Raw genomic sequence first — 13,781 nt, forward strand, 5'->3', positions numbered from 1 at the left:
CAACTAAAAAATTGGAATTATCGGTGTTGCCAAATCATTGTCGCAAAGATGAAGTGGTCTGGATTTTTGACTGGCCTGTAGGCACGTGCCTACTTTGCCTAATGGTTAATCCGGCACTGCAAATACGGGCCAATCTAGTTCTGACTAGTGTGCGAGTAGGGCCCACAAAATGCCTAAAACTTTAAAACAAACAATGAGCATCATATCTACTTCGTTAAAAAAAATCCAGCGCATTACAAAATTAATAATTTACAACTTCAGATACATACAGTGGCGTATCTAGGATCGGTTTTAGAGGGGGGGGGCAACAATATAAAATATATTGCCACCTTGCGATGCAGTGCGCCACCTTGCGGTAGACCTCTCTGTTAGCACCTGTTGTGCCTACTAAACTCGCAATATCAACTAAATGCTGGTTAGCCTAAGGCCCTGTGAAGCCCTTACTCTTGCTGTAAGTAAAGAACGTTATAGTCACGATTCGATCGTGTTCATGTAACACTTTTCAACACTCGACACAGTTGTTTCTAACAGTGGTTGCCTCTTAATCACCTTGCCCCCCAAATTGCCTGGTTAAAACTTGTTTTATATCATGCTTTCATGTCAAACGGTAGCGTACGTGTCAAACGGTAGCGTATGTTTTATATCATGCTTTCATGTCAAACGGTTCTCGTGACGTCAAAAATAATTTGGTTCATTCGGCCGAATTTGTTAATTGCCGAATATTCGGTTTCGGCCGAACTGAAATTGGGCCGATTCGGTACACCCCGGTACCGGGGCAACATCGGACACTTGAGAGCCTTAGGAATTTGAGCTTTTACATGCATTTCTAGTTTGCTTTGGCAAGCGAAACTCCTACCCTTTTTCGGCAAAGGATCACCCTTTACAACAAACTAACATTTAAATTCATGTGACGCATATAAAAAAAATATTAGCAATTTTCAAAAAAACGTCTGAACCATCCCCGGTCTCCCCTACACAAAAATTTGTTTTTGTATTTTTCTAGTGTTTCTTAGCGTCTTTTCAAAGGTACGTGATGGCTGGGACCTGGTGTAACTATAAAGATTATGTTGCCTGCGCAGGTAGGACTTAAACTGTGTATTTGTCTTTTTTTGGTTATCTTGGGATTTTTAGTGAGGGAACCTTGGGATATCTTAAAATTCTCAGTGGCAGCCCTGGTATAATGTGTAAAATTTTAAATTTGTTTAAGCGAGGGATTCGAACCGCTTGTTATATGGGTTCAGGTTTGCTGCGGGTTAACTGTCTTTGGGGATTCGAGTTCGGTTTGTAAACCGGTTTAAATTCCGTTTCCATTAACTTAATTTTACCATAATCATTTTTTGAAACGCCCTGTAGCTCTATGTCGCGTATTCTTCAGTACATTGTTTGAAGTCAATAAACTTTGTGATGGCGATTACAGAAAATATAATACAGGCTGTATTTTTACCATTTCGTTTAAGGTTCAACGCCAAACAAAATATAGGGTCCAACTCCGGTTCGGGTTTTGAGCAAAACGTTTATTACGAATCAGGTTTAATGAATTTAACCGCGCAAGCCAGTTCGCGGGTTCGGGTTCAGTTCCGGTTCGACTCCCTGGTTTAAACCTCGTTTTTCACAAAACATGAAAATACAAAATCTCAAGGAAAGCGAAATGTGTGTCCTTAGAGAAGGCGACCCATAATAAACACAACTAGAAGGGTGGCTTTCTGATATACTTCCATTTTATATATTCTATACGATATTTACCAATTTACTATACACATCATTTGATCTACACATATGATTGTTTTTGTAAACAAAAACTAATGGGTCCCCACACGCGTGTTTGTGCGGATTTACGGTAAACAAATGTTGCGGTGACTTTTAGATTTTTAAGGACAAATTTTTAGAAAGCATTAACCCAACAATAAACATGTTTTGTTCGTATTCTTTTTGCACTATTATTGTCATTTAATTACAAAAACATTAAAAAAGAACGAAACAAATACTTCAATTTAATCTCTTGCTTTGACCCAGATATTGTCGTCCAAGGTCGGGTTTTAAACACATTTTTTTCAAGAAAACTGTAACAGTTGTGTTACAGACACTTTAAATTAAAAAGCAATTTGCTACAAGTGTACACATAATAATTCGTTTTTCATTTAACTTTGTTTCGCAAAACCATTGACCTGTAGTAACCTCTCAGGGTGCAACGACTGTTTGACCTATTGACACCGTTTTCAATAGCACGCCGTTCTTACTGTTCAACAACACCGTTTAACCTAATTTATACATGCCTTGAGTGTTGATTCCTAAATTTATTGCCAAAAAAAACGCTACGTTATGACGAAAGAAAGTTCTGAACTGTGTTAGTAATACCTACTAGTTGACCTTAAGTAACCCGTGGTCATGCGGCGGCTGACCTGACAACGAGCATTTAAAAAAAACATTTATCTTGCAAAAATGTCAAGTTTATTTTTTCAACTTTATTTTGATTAACAAGTTTTGCTTGACATATACGAAACCGAAGCACGCTTATTAGGTTTAAATCACGTCATAGGTGTGAAACCTTTGCCAAAACTAAAAATGTGAGTGATAACTTAATAAAACGAAATAGCATTGCTGTGCAAAACAGCTGATTTCTGATCACCAAAACGACGTCTCGTAAAACGTCTGTCCGACGTCAAGCTGAGCCCTCCTGCTATCGTAAACCAGTGAGTTACTCTCTTGGGACTTCTGCCTACAGTGTCTTTCTTGACCAAACGAGCGTTAGACACATTTCCATTTCGGGGGCCTGTGGGTGAACCGCTGGGTAATTTGGGGTCAAACTTCTGGAGGATCAAGTTTGGATTAATAACTAACATATGTCCAAATTTGAATAAATCTGAAGCACTCTTTCTTTACCAAACCAGCGTTAAAAATTTTACGTTTCGGGGGCCTGTGGGTGAACCCCTGGGTCATTCAGGGTCAAACTTCAGGAGGATCAAATTTTGGTTAATAACTAACATCTGACAAAATTTAAACAAATTTGAAGCACTCTTTCTTGACCAAACACATATAACAAACCATGTTTTAAAAATTTTGCATTTTGGGGGCCTGTGGGTGAACCGCTGGGTCAATCGGGGTCAAACTTCAGGAGGATCAAATTTTGATTAATAACTAACATCTGTGCAAATTTGAATAAATTTGAAGCACTCTTTCTTAACCAAACGCGTCTAACAAGCCAGCGTTAGACAGAAAAAAGAAAAAAAAAATACGGACAAAAACAATATGTGTCCCCTTCAGGGAAGGGGACCCATAAAAAACACCAACAATGTGTTTTGTTTTCGCAGTTCGTTTGCAATCGACGACGAATCAGACAATTATCGTTTACATGTTTCTGACTTTAGTGGAACGGCTGGTGACAGTTTGAGATATCACAACGGAATGCAATTCAGCACCAAAGATCGGGATAATGATCTGTAAATACAGTTTATGTACATTAGTATAAAAATATTTCCGCATTGTCAAATGAAAAGATTATTTTTGTTCCATTGTGAATTTGTTTTATGACGTCATATTGCAAGACAAAACAATTGTGCAAAATCAATTGCACAGAAATCATATAAACTACAGGAAAAACACAATGAAAAAAATTGCAAAATAAATTTTTGGCTAAATTAAAAAACAACTGAGTAAATACAAAAATCTTCACTACACTCGTAGGTTTAATATTCGTGTTTTAAACCGTTAATTGCAAAATAAAAAATACCAAAAAGTCATTTGTTAGTTACCGTGTGACGTCATAAAATCAACAAACCAGCTTGTGTGACGTCACAACTGATAAAGTAATGGCGCTATTGGTTGAAACACACGATTAAATATTTCACCATGTGTTTGTGTAGTTTGTATCGAGGTTAAGTTTTATTGGAATATTACATTGTGACACAGGAAGAGTTGGGGCAACTGTGCACTTGGTTATCGCGCTGACGGTGGATGGTGGTATCGTAGTTGTTACCAATCTAAACTCAACGCTGAATGGGGAAGACGAGGTCACGAGCACAACATGCTCTGGGGATACTGGAAACGGAATGAAGGAATTAAAGAATCAACGATGATGTTTAAATGCGAATAAAATCAACATTTCTCTTCCAAAGATGAAAATATGGACTTTTATTAATTTTTCCGTATCAGTGTAAATTATGTAAATACAATTACTCTGTTGAATTGTTTAAATCTTGCTAAATTAAAAATTCGCCAAATTCTATCTTTTAACCGTTAATAAATAGGAATTATTAAAACAAAGTAACTAAGTTTTTTCTCCAAAGTGTGATTCAATTGATTTTATGCGAATTAATTTGAATGTAAATATACATGCAGATAAACCGTGGTATTATTACTAAGAATTCAAATACGTGTAAAATTGTTTGCATCAAAAACATAGATTTGATTTTGTGAATACAATACACGGCTCAATCAGCACTTGTTAAATTGTGTTACGAGCTTTCCATTTTAGATAGCAAAGACAGAATAAGAAGAAGTTAACGAACTTCGGTGAAAAATTTCAACTTACTGCACACAAATGACGTAGCTCTGGGAAAGTTAGAAATCGCCATGGAAACTAGAGTTCCAAGTGTTCGACAATTTGTAAAAAATGGCGAGTCATCTTCAATTGCCCTGGTAACGGAGAAGACTTTTGTCATATTGTTGCCATGGTTACTAAAGTTGAAACCCACTTTGTCACTCTATTGTTAAGGAAACAAATGCAAAGCATCATTTGCTTCTCATGCCGTTGTCATGGCAACTCACTTTGCATCGTGCCATGGAAGATCGGAAAACATCGGATTTCTTCGGAAAATAAGAATATATTGTGAGGTGATATACGTATTTGCCAGTGGTTTTCAACCGGTAGGAATTCTAGAACTTAAGGAAAGGAATTTACTTTCATTTGTTAATATTATAGTTCAATTAACTTGCTTGAAGCTGAATAAATTACTAAACTATAATAAACTTCAGCGATTTTGTTTTTAACGCTAATTTGCTGTTACTTGTTAAGCCCGGTTTACATCAAGCGCGAACGCGAACAGCTCTTTTTTTCCTCACGCAAATGACGCGAAAATCGAGGTTTACACCAGGCGCGAACGTTGCAAACAAAGTCGTTTCGTCCGCTCATCCGACAGTGATGCACTGCCAATATATGATAAGACTTGCAATTAATTTCATGAAATTGTGTGTAAAATAAATTGTTTTTGGGTCAAACAACGTTTAGTTGTTGCATGTGAAGGTTTAATCAAACAATAGTACACAGTACAAATCCCGTGACCATTAAAAATGTGGTTTTGCAACTGATAATGAAATTGCTCCTAAACCAAAGTCGTTGTTTATGTAATGCAAAACTACTCTACTCTGTGCAGCTAACTTAAGAAATTGTTCTCCAAAGTATTCGTGTGTCTTTTTTTATCTTACATGGTTGCACTCTAAAACTTAAACATGTGCCATTTTGGGGGATAAAATACAACAAAGTTAATACCTATTAAAGTTTCGAAAAACTATGTATTTTCAATTTGATCTACCTGGTGGGTCTGTACATTGCAAAACTTGGCCATTGCACCGATTCTATCACCATTTGAAAATATTACATTGATCATGTGTTCTTTGATATGACAGCGCGAAATATGACTGTCCAGCACTTTTATGAGTGATATATTCTTACAATTTGCATCAATTGACATTGTGTAATAAAGTTGCAGCGCCTAAACCTCCATATGACTACAAAGTAACCGACATAAATGACCAAGACTGATCATTCCTATATATTCTGGGCAAAATTCTCGCGCGAAACGCCGTTTCTGTTGCTCACGGAGCAACCCAGACGCGAAGCGCGCAAACGAGAGAAGCGCGAAATGGGACTTTCCCACGCGTTGCTTAAATAGAACAAGAAATTTCGCGTTGCTCGCTTCGAACGCGCTTGGTGTAAACCGGCCTTTATGATCATGGGCGACGGCACGTAGGGCAGGAGGGGGCACGTGCATTTGCGGTTGCATGACCAAAGCGGGTTTGTATTGAGGTTTAAGTGAAGCAAACGCGTTTTGTTTTATGCGACTAATAAGCCGCGCCAACAGAAAGTCGAATCACAAGCACCGATGCCTACCTCGTATGCTGCACATGTCAGCTTTATAGTAGGGGATCGCCAGTTTGACCATCAGTCAGCAACTTCCTTCTAACATGTTCATTACTAGCAATACAGTATTATACAAATCACAGTACGAAAGATAACGACATGAATGACTTTCGGCAGGCAAACCACTAAGCTTGCATAGCTCAGATGTTGATTTACCAGGTTATACACCAACCTGATCGAAGCCAATTTGGGGAAACGTCACTTAGCAAAACTGTGCAGTTTGTCAAAGCAATCAGAGTCTTGAAACTTACAGAGTCTGCCTGTTTATCTGCTGGGGTCGCTTGTTGTGCAGCAGGACTTCCAGGCGGCGAACCAACCACTTCATCCATCTTGGAAATCTACACAAATGTAAACAAATCTGAATGAACACATTTATCAAAGTAACATTAACAAAATATCTGGTGTTAAGCTTCTGTGATTATCAAATTAAGATATTTTAAATTGTGTCACTAAATACTCGTTTTTGCTGAGTCATCTTATGTTTTATAGCTTAATGATGAAATGCAGTTGTGCATGACAATGCTGGAACTCATTATAATCAATTTTCTGCCAAAATCAGCTCTATCCTTTTAAAGAAAACTTTACATGGAAATTTCATCTTGCATACATTGGTAGTAATTTAAAATACAGAGGGCTATGTCTCTTTAAAAAATTAATGGCTTTTGGTAAACTGGAGGCAAAAGTGTTAAGTGAATAAAAAGCACAAAGCACATAAACATCTTACACCAAATGTTTTCAAAGAAAGATGTTTTATATACCAACTACTGCTTCAATGTATTGCTGATCATGGAACAAGATATAGTTCAGAATTTAATACTAAAGCATGTAGCAACAACATGAATTTATATATCTACCATATACAGGATAAGAATCAATATTTTATCACAGGTTTGCAACAATATGCTTAAGACCCAACATGAATTTGTTTGTGTGTTGCAATTATGTTTGCTTACCCAGATCAGTATATGATTACCTCAGTTTTGCTGGAAGCTGTCATTCTCAATACATTTTACTCTTACTTGCCTTATTACCTATGGCACACAAATGAGAAAATGATACCTCAGCAAAAACCAGTTCATAGATGTTTTGTATCTTCTGAATTTGCCAATTAGGTTGTAACATTAAATTTGTCGTTTGTAATTAATCTCTTCATGATCCACTGTTTTCCAGCAAAGCATCAAAGGATCGAAGTAGATGGAAAACCTAAGCATTGCAACAAAGATTAGGATCTTGGAATAATAACTTTTTATCAATCTTTTACATGACTCAAGTGGATATAAATGGGTGTAACTGATGTGGCCCCTTCATATCACTGATGATGGCAAGAGCATTTTTCGAAACGTTTAATTAATAAAGCATGTCGCTTTTAAGCCAATTTAGGCCATTGTTATTCCTATTAAAAGTGTTTCACAAGATACTTGTTTTTGCTGAGTCATCATATGTTATATATTTAGCTAAAATACAACAACAAATGCCTTGGCTTCAAAAGTACAGTTCCAGGCTAAAGAAGTGAATATTGAACCTTATTCTAAACATATCTCATGTTTGCAATCTAAAGGGTACAAATGTCATGAAATTGCAGCCTACAATAGACTGGGTCATGTGCCAAACGCAAACAAGAGCCCTAGGTCGGTGCACAGACGAAAATACATTATCACGCATAAAGCGGGCTTGTCTTGGCTAAAGCAACAAAAAGTATGAAATTAGCTGGAAATTATTTGACTAATAATGTAGTTTATGATTGTCTTATTTTTCAGGCTTTTTGCTTCAACTTTGAACCAAAATAAGTAAATATTAGAGTTTTTCTCAATGAATGCTAGTTTGAAATCTATAATCCTAATGTAATGAAACAGAATATATGTATATCTGACACATCCATAAACCATAACCCACAATATAGCAAGTGAAAAAATATGTAAAAAATTCCTACCTAAAACAGAATCAGTCGAGTCCATCCTGATGACTTTTCTCCAATAAATTCTGTATGTGTTTAATAACCAAGCCGACCATCAGAGTAACAAAACAGTTGTAACAAACATTCACATCTCTCCATCAGTTTTAGCAACACATCCCTCCAATGGTAGTTTCAGTTTCGATCAAATTCTAAAATTAAACATAATTAAAGATAACTTTACTGTGTGTTATAAAACACCAAAATAAATTCCAATACAGTGTTTTTTAACTTTGTTGAGCTTGCAGACCGATAACATTTTTCACCAAGTTTTGCAGGCCGGTGATTTTATAAAATCTAAACAAACCTCTTTGGTTTCTTTGTTACTAATTTCTCTCATGTATAATAGAAAATATTCTTTCTTAAACTGTACCAGCAGTTAAGAAACATTATCTCATGAAGCCTTATAACCGTTATGTTCTACATCCCTAAAAATAATTAATCCATATTAACCTTTTTTGCAGTCCGACTTGTTTATTATTGTTATTTTGGTAACATCCACTGACTCTCAGCTACCTCCATGGCACCGGAACGAACATGGTGATGAAGAAACTGATATTTCGTATTGACAAGTGATATAACATTCAGGTGAAGGTAATACAAATGAGTCAGGGATGCCAAAAGTTGGGCAGTGATCCAAGAACCGACCAAATTAGGAAGTTGATCACCTGTTAAACAACGTAACTTATTAATAGTGTTGTGGTTTTACATAGAAAAGAAGACATTATTAGAGAAGGAGCAAATAATACAATATTTTTTCCACAAAAAGTAAATCAAATCATAAATTTAATATGACAGGTATTAATATAAGAGTTAAAGTTGTTTGTTACAAGCTTGCTACAAAGCCAGGATAATTTTAACACTTTTAATTCAACTGATTACCTATAAGTTAAAGTTGCACAAAAAGTGGCAGTACAGCAGCTTGTCTCTAGAGCATCTTTTAAAATTTGTATGCTGGCGACTGTGATATAATGACCAATATATTGATACATTTGCTCTTGTGGATTTTGGCTTCTTAAGTTAAGATTTCAGGGGATCAAAAATGTACATATTACATGCTTGGGAGATATAGGAACCTAGCAGCTAGACTGTTTGTATGCATGTTGTTTAAAAGCAATCCACAGTCTTAACATATAACAATGTAAATAGTGATGTGAAAACTGCTAGAAGCAAGTGGTTAAGTTAAGTCTATGGATGAAATTACACACCAGTCTGTACTTTTATGCACCAGTGAATTGGATATTATGGAATAAATATCATTTCCTTAAAACTGTAATTTACAAACATTGGCACACTGGTGGCCATTGTTGAAATAGGGACCTGTGATGTGGGCATATATAGTTAAAAGGTTGTGGACTCCTGTTCTATCTACATACCTGCACATGTAGGAGAAACATTGTGCTGTTGCAATTCCAGGGATATACTGCATGAATTGCATTAAGCAAACATTCCGTCGATAAACCTGTGTTATAGAAAAATATGAATGTGTGAATAAGTGACAGAGATTTTACAAATGTTTGTATGGTAAGGAGTGGAATATAACAATAAATTCTGCCTCTGCTCTCATAGACCAAAATTTTATGTAACATCTGCCACTAAATATATGCAACATCTTTCATTGTGATACAAAACAACTAAAAACCTTGCAACTCTATTCCAACACGAAAATAGCCCAGTGGCATGTGTGTTCATGCATAAAGCAGCGTCCAATTGACAAAAACCAACCAATCGCTCCTATGGGAATTGACTGTCTGGAAGCCCAGGCGCTTTAACACATATTAAGAGCTGTAAAGATAACTTATAGGCTGATTGGGCCAAAATTTAAAACAGCAAACTAAAATGCTCTTTAAACAATAACAACCTTACTTCAGATTTTTTCGAGCAAAGATTTTTTCACTTAAACCCCTGTTCTGTCACAATTAACAATTTGATAAGTCAATACAAAAAGATGCAACAGCTCCAAGTGCAGCAAGTTGCAAGTAAAGTATGTGTTTACGTATTAACAATATTGTTGATACCAAGCTAGGAAACCATCAGCAGTTTCAACACTGAGGTCCACAGTCCCTTACCTAAAGCTTAAAATCATTACAGCATCCTTTTAATATCAGACTGTGGTGCTCATCATGTACAAATCAAAGTAAAATTATATATTGCTGAACACCCTATATTCCAAGTAACAAATGCAATTGTTTTTGTACAATTCTAAAACAGTATGTGTCCATTACTGTAGGGAACCAATAAAGCAAAATCTTTGGATTTTTAGCAGTTATGAATACTAATGAATGATTTGCGAAAAAATGTTGGTATTTAACCTATTTGACATTTATGTGCAAAAGGGTGTTTAACATAAAATGTATGTGAACTATAATAAATTCTTGTGGCTACCGTGAAAAGTAAGAATTAATCCCAACAGGTTAAATAACTTTCATCTCTTTCGCTTGTGTTTGATATTTCATGCATCATCAGATATAAAATATCTGTTACAAATCGTTTTGCAAACACATACCAGAAATTTAGTTTAGGCGTGTGCAACCTGCGGGCCATTGATAAAAGGTTGTGCGGCCCGCAGAGAAGCTTGGATTTCAAATGTACTACCAAACAAGTCCAATTGTTATATATTTTTGAGTAGATTAATGTGCATTTTGGGGATAAATCGAAAGCAAAATTTAGTTGTAGTTAACTCAATATAGATATTTTTGGTATGCAACAAAGTAAAATCACCTTGTGATATATAAAGGTGTGGCCTATCACTTAAAATTGGTAATTGTATTTGATCCCACAGTGACCAAGGTTGCATACCCTAGGTTTACATAATTGCATACAATTGGTTTTTTGAAAATAAAAATGACTTAAAAATGACCCTTAAAATGGAGTGTGGACAATTTTGACCCACTTGTTCAACACAGTTTAAGAACAGAAAAATAAACATATCCGTTTTTGCAAAGCTGAAAACTAACATGGTAAATTGGTTACCTCAAAACAGTGTCAGAAAGTTGAGATGGCTTCACATAAGTAATAAATCCATATGTGCAGAGCAGAGACATTTGGCTTAATCCACGTTTTATCCAACATATTAGAGTTGTTGCAATATATATTTAGATCAGTTAAAACTAACCTACTTTTTTGTTCAATGGGTAGCTGTGGAAAAAAAAATAAGTAAGAATTATTTAATACAAACACAAAAGGTAAATAAATAATTTTGTTTCACATCATTTTTCGCTTTTTACTTGGGCCATGTTTTGATAATTATTCAACATTCATACAAATCAACTTTTCAGCAAAAATTAAGGCTATTTCATTGCTTCTTAAAAGCTATCAAAACTCTGTTAAATAAGTCAGGTCCTGTGAAACTTTCCGTTTTGTAACTTACAAACAAACAAAACTGCGCCTTTTGTCTCTGTGCTAGTGATGCTATTTTGTCTTTGGGATGGCAACATGTAATAATATGCAGCATATCGCATGTTTGGTGTCGCCTAAGATATTTGTTGAAGACGTCCGGAATTTTGCTCAGACAGATATTGTAATCCTAATCTAATGTGCCTCAATCTTTTTCAATATCCAACTATTGCAAATGTATCTCATGTTTAGACAAGGCACGAATGAGGTAAAACAATATCACAGTAACAAAAGCCAACCCTTTTCGGATGTGCCGTTTATTAAACCAGTCAGAACCGACGCGGATTAATTCGTCTTCAAGTTTATTGTTGGTAAGTTTATTGTTGGTAAGAGATTTTTCACGGGTAATCCCCAAATTTTGCCGCGTAAATAAAATAATCTTACACAGACAATTGTCTTTCTATGATATCACAAAAGGGCAAAATAATTCCTTATATTTTAAAAATAAGAGTAAAAATGATGTACAAAAACAGTATTATCGCTCATAATACTGATGCTGTAACTTCTACAAACATGTTTATCAATTTTTTTTGTTGCATTTGAGGATGAAGGACTTTTTTTCATCAACTTAAAGTAAATTTATTTTATTTGTGCACAGTATATTACATATACATATATCACATATATTTGTATATTAGTTGCACTGTAACTTAATCTATTTTTGTTGCTTTGTAATCTAGTGTTTATGGATTTGTGCAAATACATTATTTTATGCCATTTTTATGTTTTCATGCCTAAAAATATATTTTCTCTTTGCAACAATTTTATTAATTTATTTTTGCCACTGCGAATCCCTCATTACATAAACGTCCATGATATTATATTATCATGCTGTAGGGTTTTATTGCACTGCATAGAGTTACCATATTTGCATGAGCAAAATTACGGACCGTTTTGGTAAATGTCTTTGTAACATTTGTGGTTTTTCAGAACCTACTGCAATTGGTAGTACATAAAACGTTTTTATTCATCAGAAAATGAATGGAAACGAGACATGTATCGACGTGGCATAAGTGGTAGTGTAACGACGACGAGATGTCGCAATTGCGCAGGCGCGCGCTCTTGCACGCCAAACGCCAAACCGTCGCCACAACTAGACATCGTCCCCAGACGACCGTCCAGCGGGCATTGGCGAACTGCTTATCGATTGTGGGTTTCCACTTGGCGGCTTCCCACATCGAGACAATCACCAGGCCTATCCCCAATTAAGTTATATTTTAAGCATAAAATGAATTTTAAAGGATGCTCAGTAAACATTGACTGGTGCTGTCCCATAATCGAGACTGTTTTAAAAAGGATTCTTAGTGCCATAGAGATACAACCTATAAATACAGTTTGTATAGTTAAGTTCACGTATCGTAAATCGTTTTTGCTTTCGGAATAACAACGCAAAACTGCCAAGAATACGTCTGAAAAGATTAACCACATAAAATGAAGCAAAACATTAAATGAGATAAAAACAGATATGCAAGGCGATTTTTGGCTGAAAATATATCTGCTTTAAACTAATTTTGTTCGCTTCACTAAAAAACAAATTTCCAGCGAAGTGGAATAAGAGGTATTGATTTTATTACTCAGACGTTTCGACAAAAACCATTGTCATCATCAGTGAATAATGTAAAATACAAGCGGAAACAAGCGCGATTATATACACAGAAAAGTAACGAGAAAAGGTCAATTACGTCACACCGGTAAAAGGTTTGCAGACAAACGAGGAGATAGCGCTAAAAACAGTGATCATCAGGTGTTAAAAAGCCGCAGGGGCATAGACGTTGTGTCTACGTTCAGTCCCGGTGTATGTTGTTGAATTTAGTGATTCTAAAATTAATAAGCGAATCCGATCCGATGTTGCGTCCAATATTTCAGGATCGGTTGACCCTGTGCATGGGGTTAGTTTGAAGATGCATGCACACTTCCGATTTTTCGTTGGTTTGATGCTCGTTTATTCGTGTGACTAAATTTCGTTGTGTCTCACCAATATAGGAGGACCCACTTTTCGTTGTGTCTCACCAATATAGGAGGACCCACTTTTCGTTGTGTCTCACCAATATAGGAGGACCCACATGAACACGTAAGCCTGTAAACAACACTGCAGCGAAGGTTGTTGCAAGGGCGGTCCTTGACAGAAAAGATTTGTTTCGCTGGCAATTGGTTTTTTAGTGAAGCTACTAGTTAAGTTCGTATCTTGTGTACCTAATTTTGTTTGGTTTCTTTTTACGACTTTCAAACCCGATTTAAACTGATATCTAAAACCTGAACTTTAAATGCATCTTTTCTTAGGGTATAGCCTTTCTATTT

General features: G+C 35.8%; 1 protein-coding gene across 2 annotated transcripts; it reads right to left on the minus strand.

Moving 5' to 3' along the window:
* Positions 1 to 3,372: 3,372 nt before the first annotated feature.
* On the minus strand, positions 3,373 to 11,220 carry LOC145228636 (uncharacterized). 2 transcript variants are annotated; one of them, XM_080093802.1, is made up of 10 exons: positions 11,061 to 11,220; positions 9,464 to 9,549; positions 8,541 to 8,755; positions 8,067 to 8,239; positions 7,196 to 7,339; positions 6,388 to 6,474; positions 4,765 to 4,803; positions 4,529 to 4,632; positions 3,895 to 4,035; positions 3,373 to 3,435 (listed from the first exon to the last, which is right to left on the minus strand). In XM_080093802.1, exons 5-10 carry the CDS (start codon positions 7,213 to 7,215, stop codon positions 3,410 to 3,412), a joined length of 417 nt encoding a protein of 138 aa, XP_079949928.1. In that variant the 5' UTR covers positions 7,216 to 7,339; positions 8,067 to 8,239; positions 8,541 to 8,755; positions 9,464 to 9,549; positions 11,061 to 11,220; the 3' UTR covers positions 3,373 to 3,409. The 2 variants fall into 2 exon arrangements, with proteins under 2 accessions (XP_079949928.1, XP_079949929.1); XM_080093803.1 differs by lacking the exon at positions 11,061 to 11,220 and adding an exon at positions 10,157 to 10,312.
* Positions 11,221 to 13,781: the final 2,561 nt, after the last annotated feature.

Source organism: Phallusia mammillata, chromosome 5 (assembly GCF_965637545.1).
Source record: "Phallusia mammillata chromosome 5, kaPhaMamm4.hap1.1, whole genome shotgun sequence".
In the NCBI taxonomy this organism is placed as follows: domain Eukaryota; kingdom Metazoa; phylum Chordata; class Ascidiacea; order Phlebobranchia; family Ascidiidae; genus Phallusia; species Phallusia mammillata.

Bases quoted from the DNA above. Each gene is read 5' to 3' on its own strand.
- LOC145228636 (XM_080093802.1), bottom strand. From the start codon at position 7,215: ATGAACTGGTTTTTGCTGAG. The intron at 6,475-7,195 runs GTATCATTTTCT...ACATTTGTGTAG, and splicing joins ATGAACTGGTTTTTGCTGAG to ATTTCCAAGATGGATGAAGT. The intron at 3,436-3,894 runs GTAATATTCCAA...CTGTATTTACAG, and splicing joins AACTCTTCCTGTGTCACAAT to ATCATTATCCCGATCTTTGG.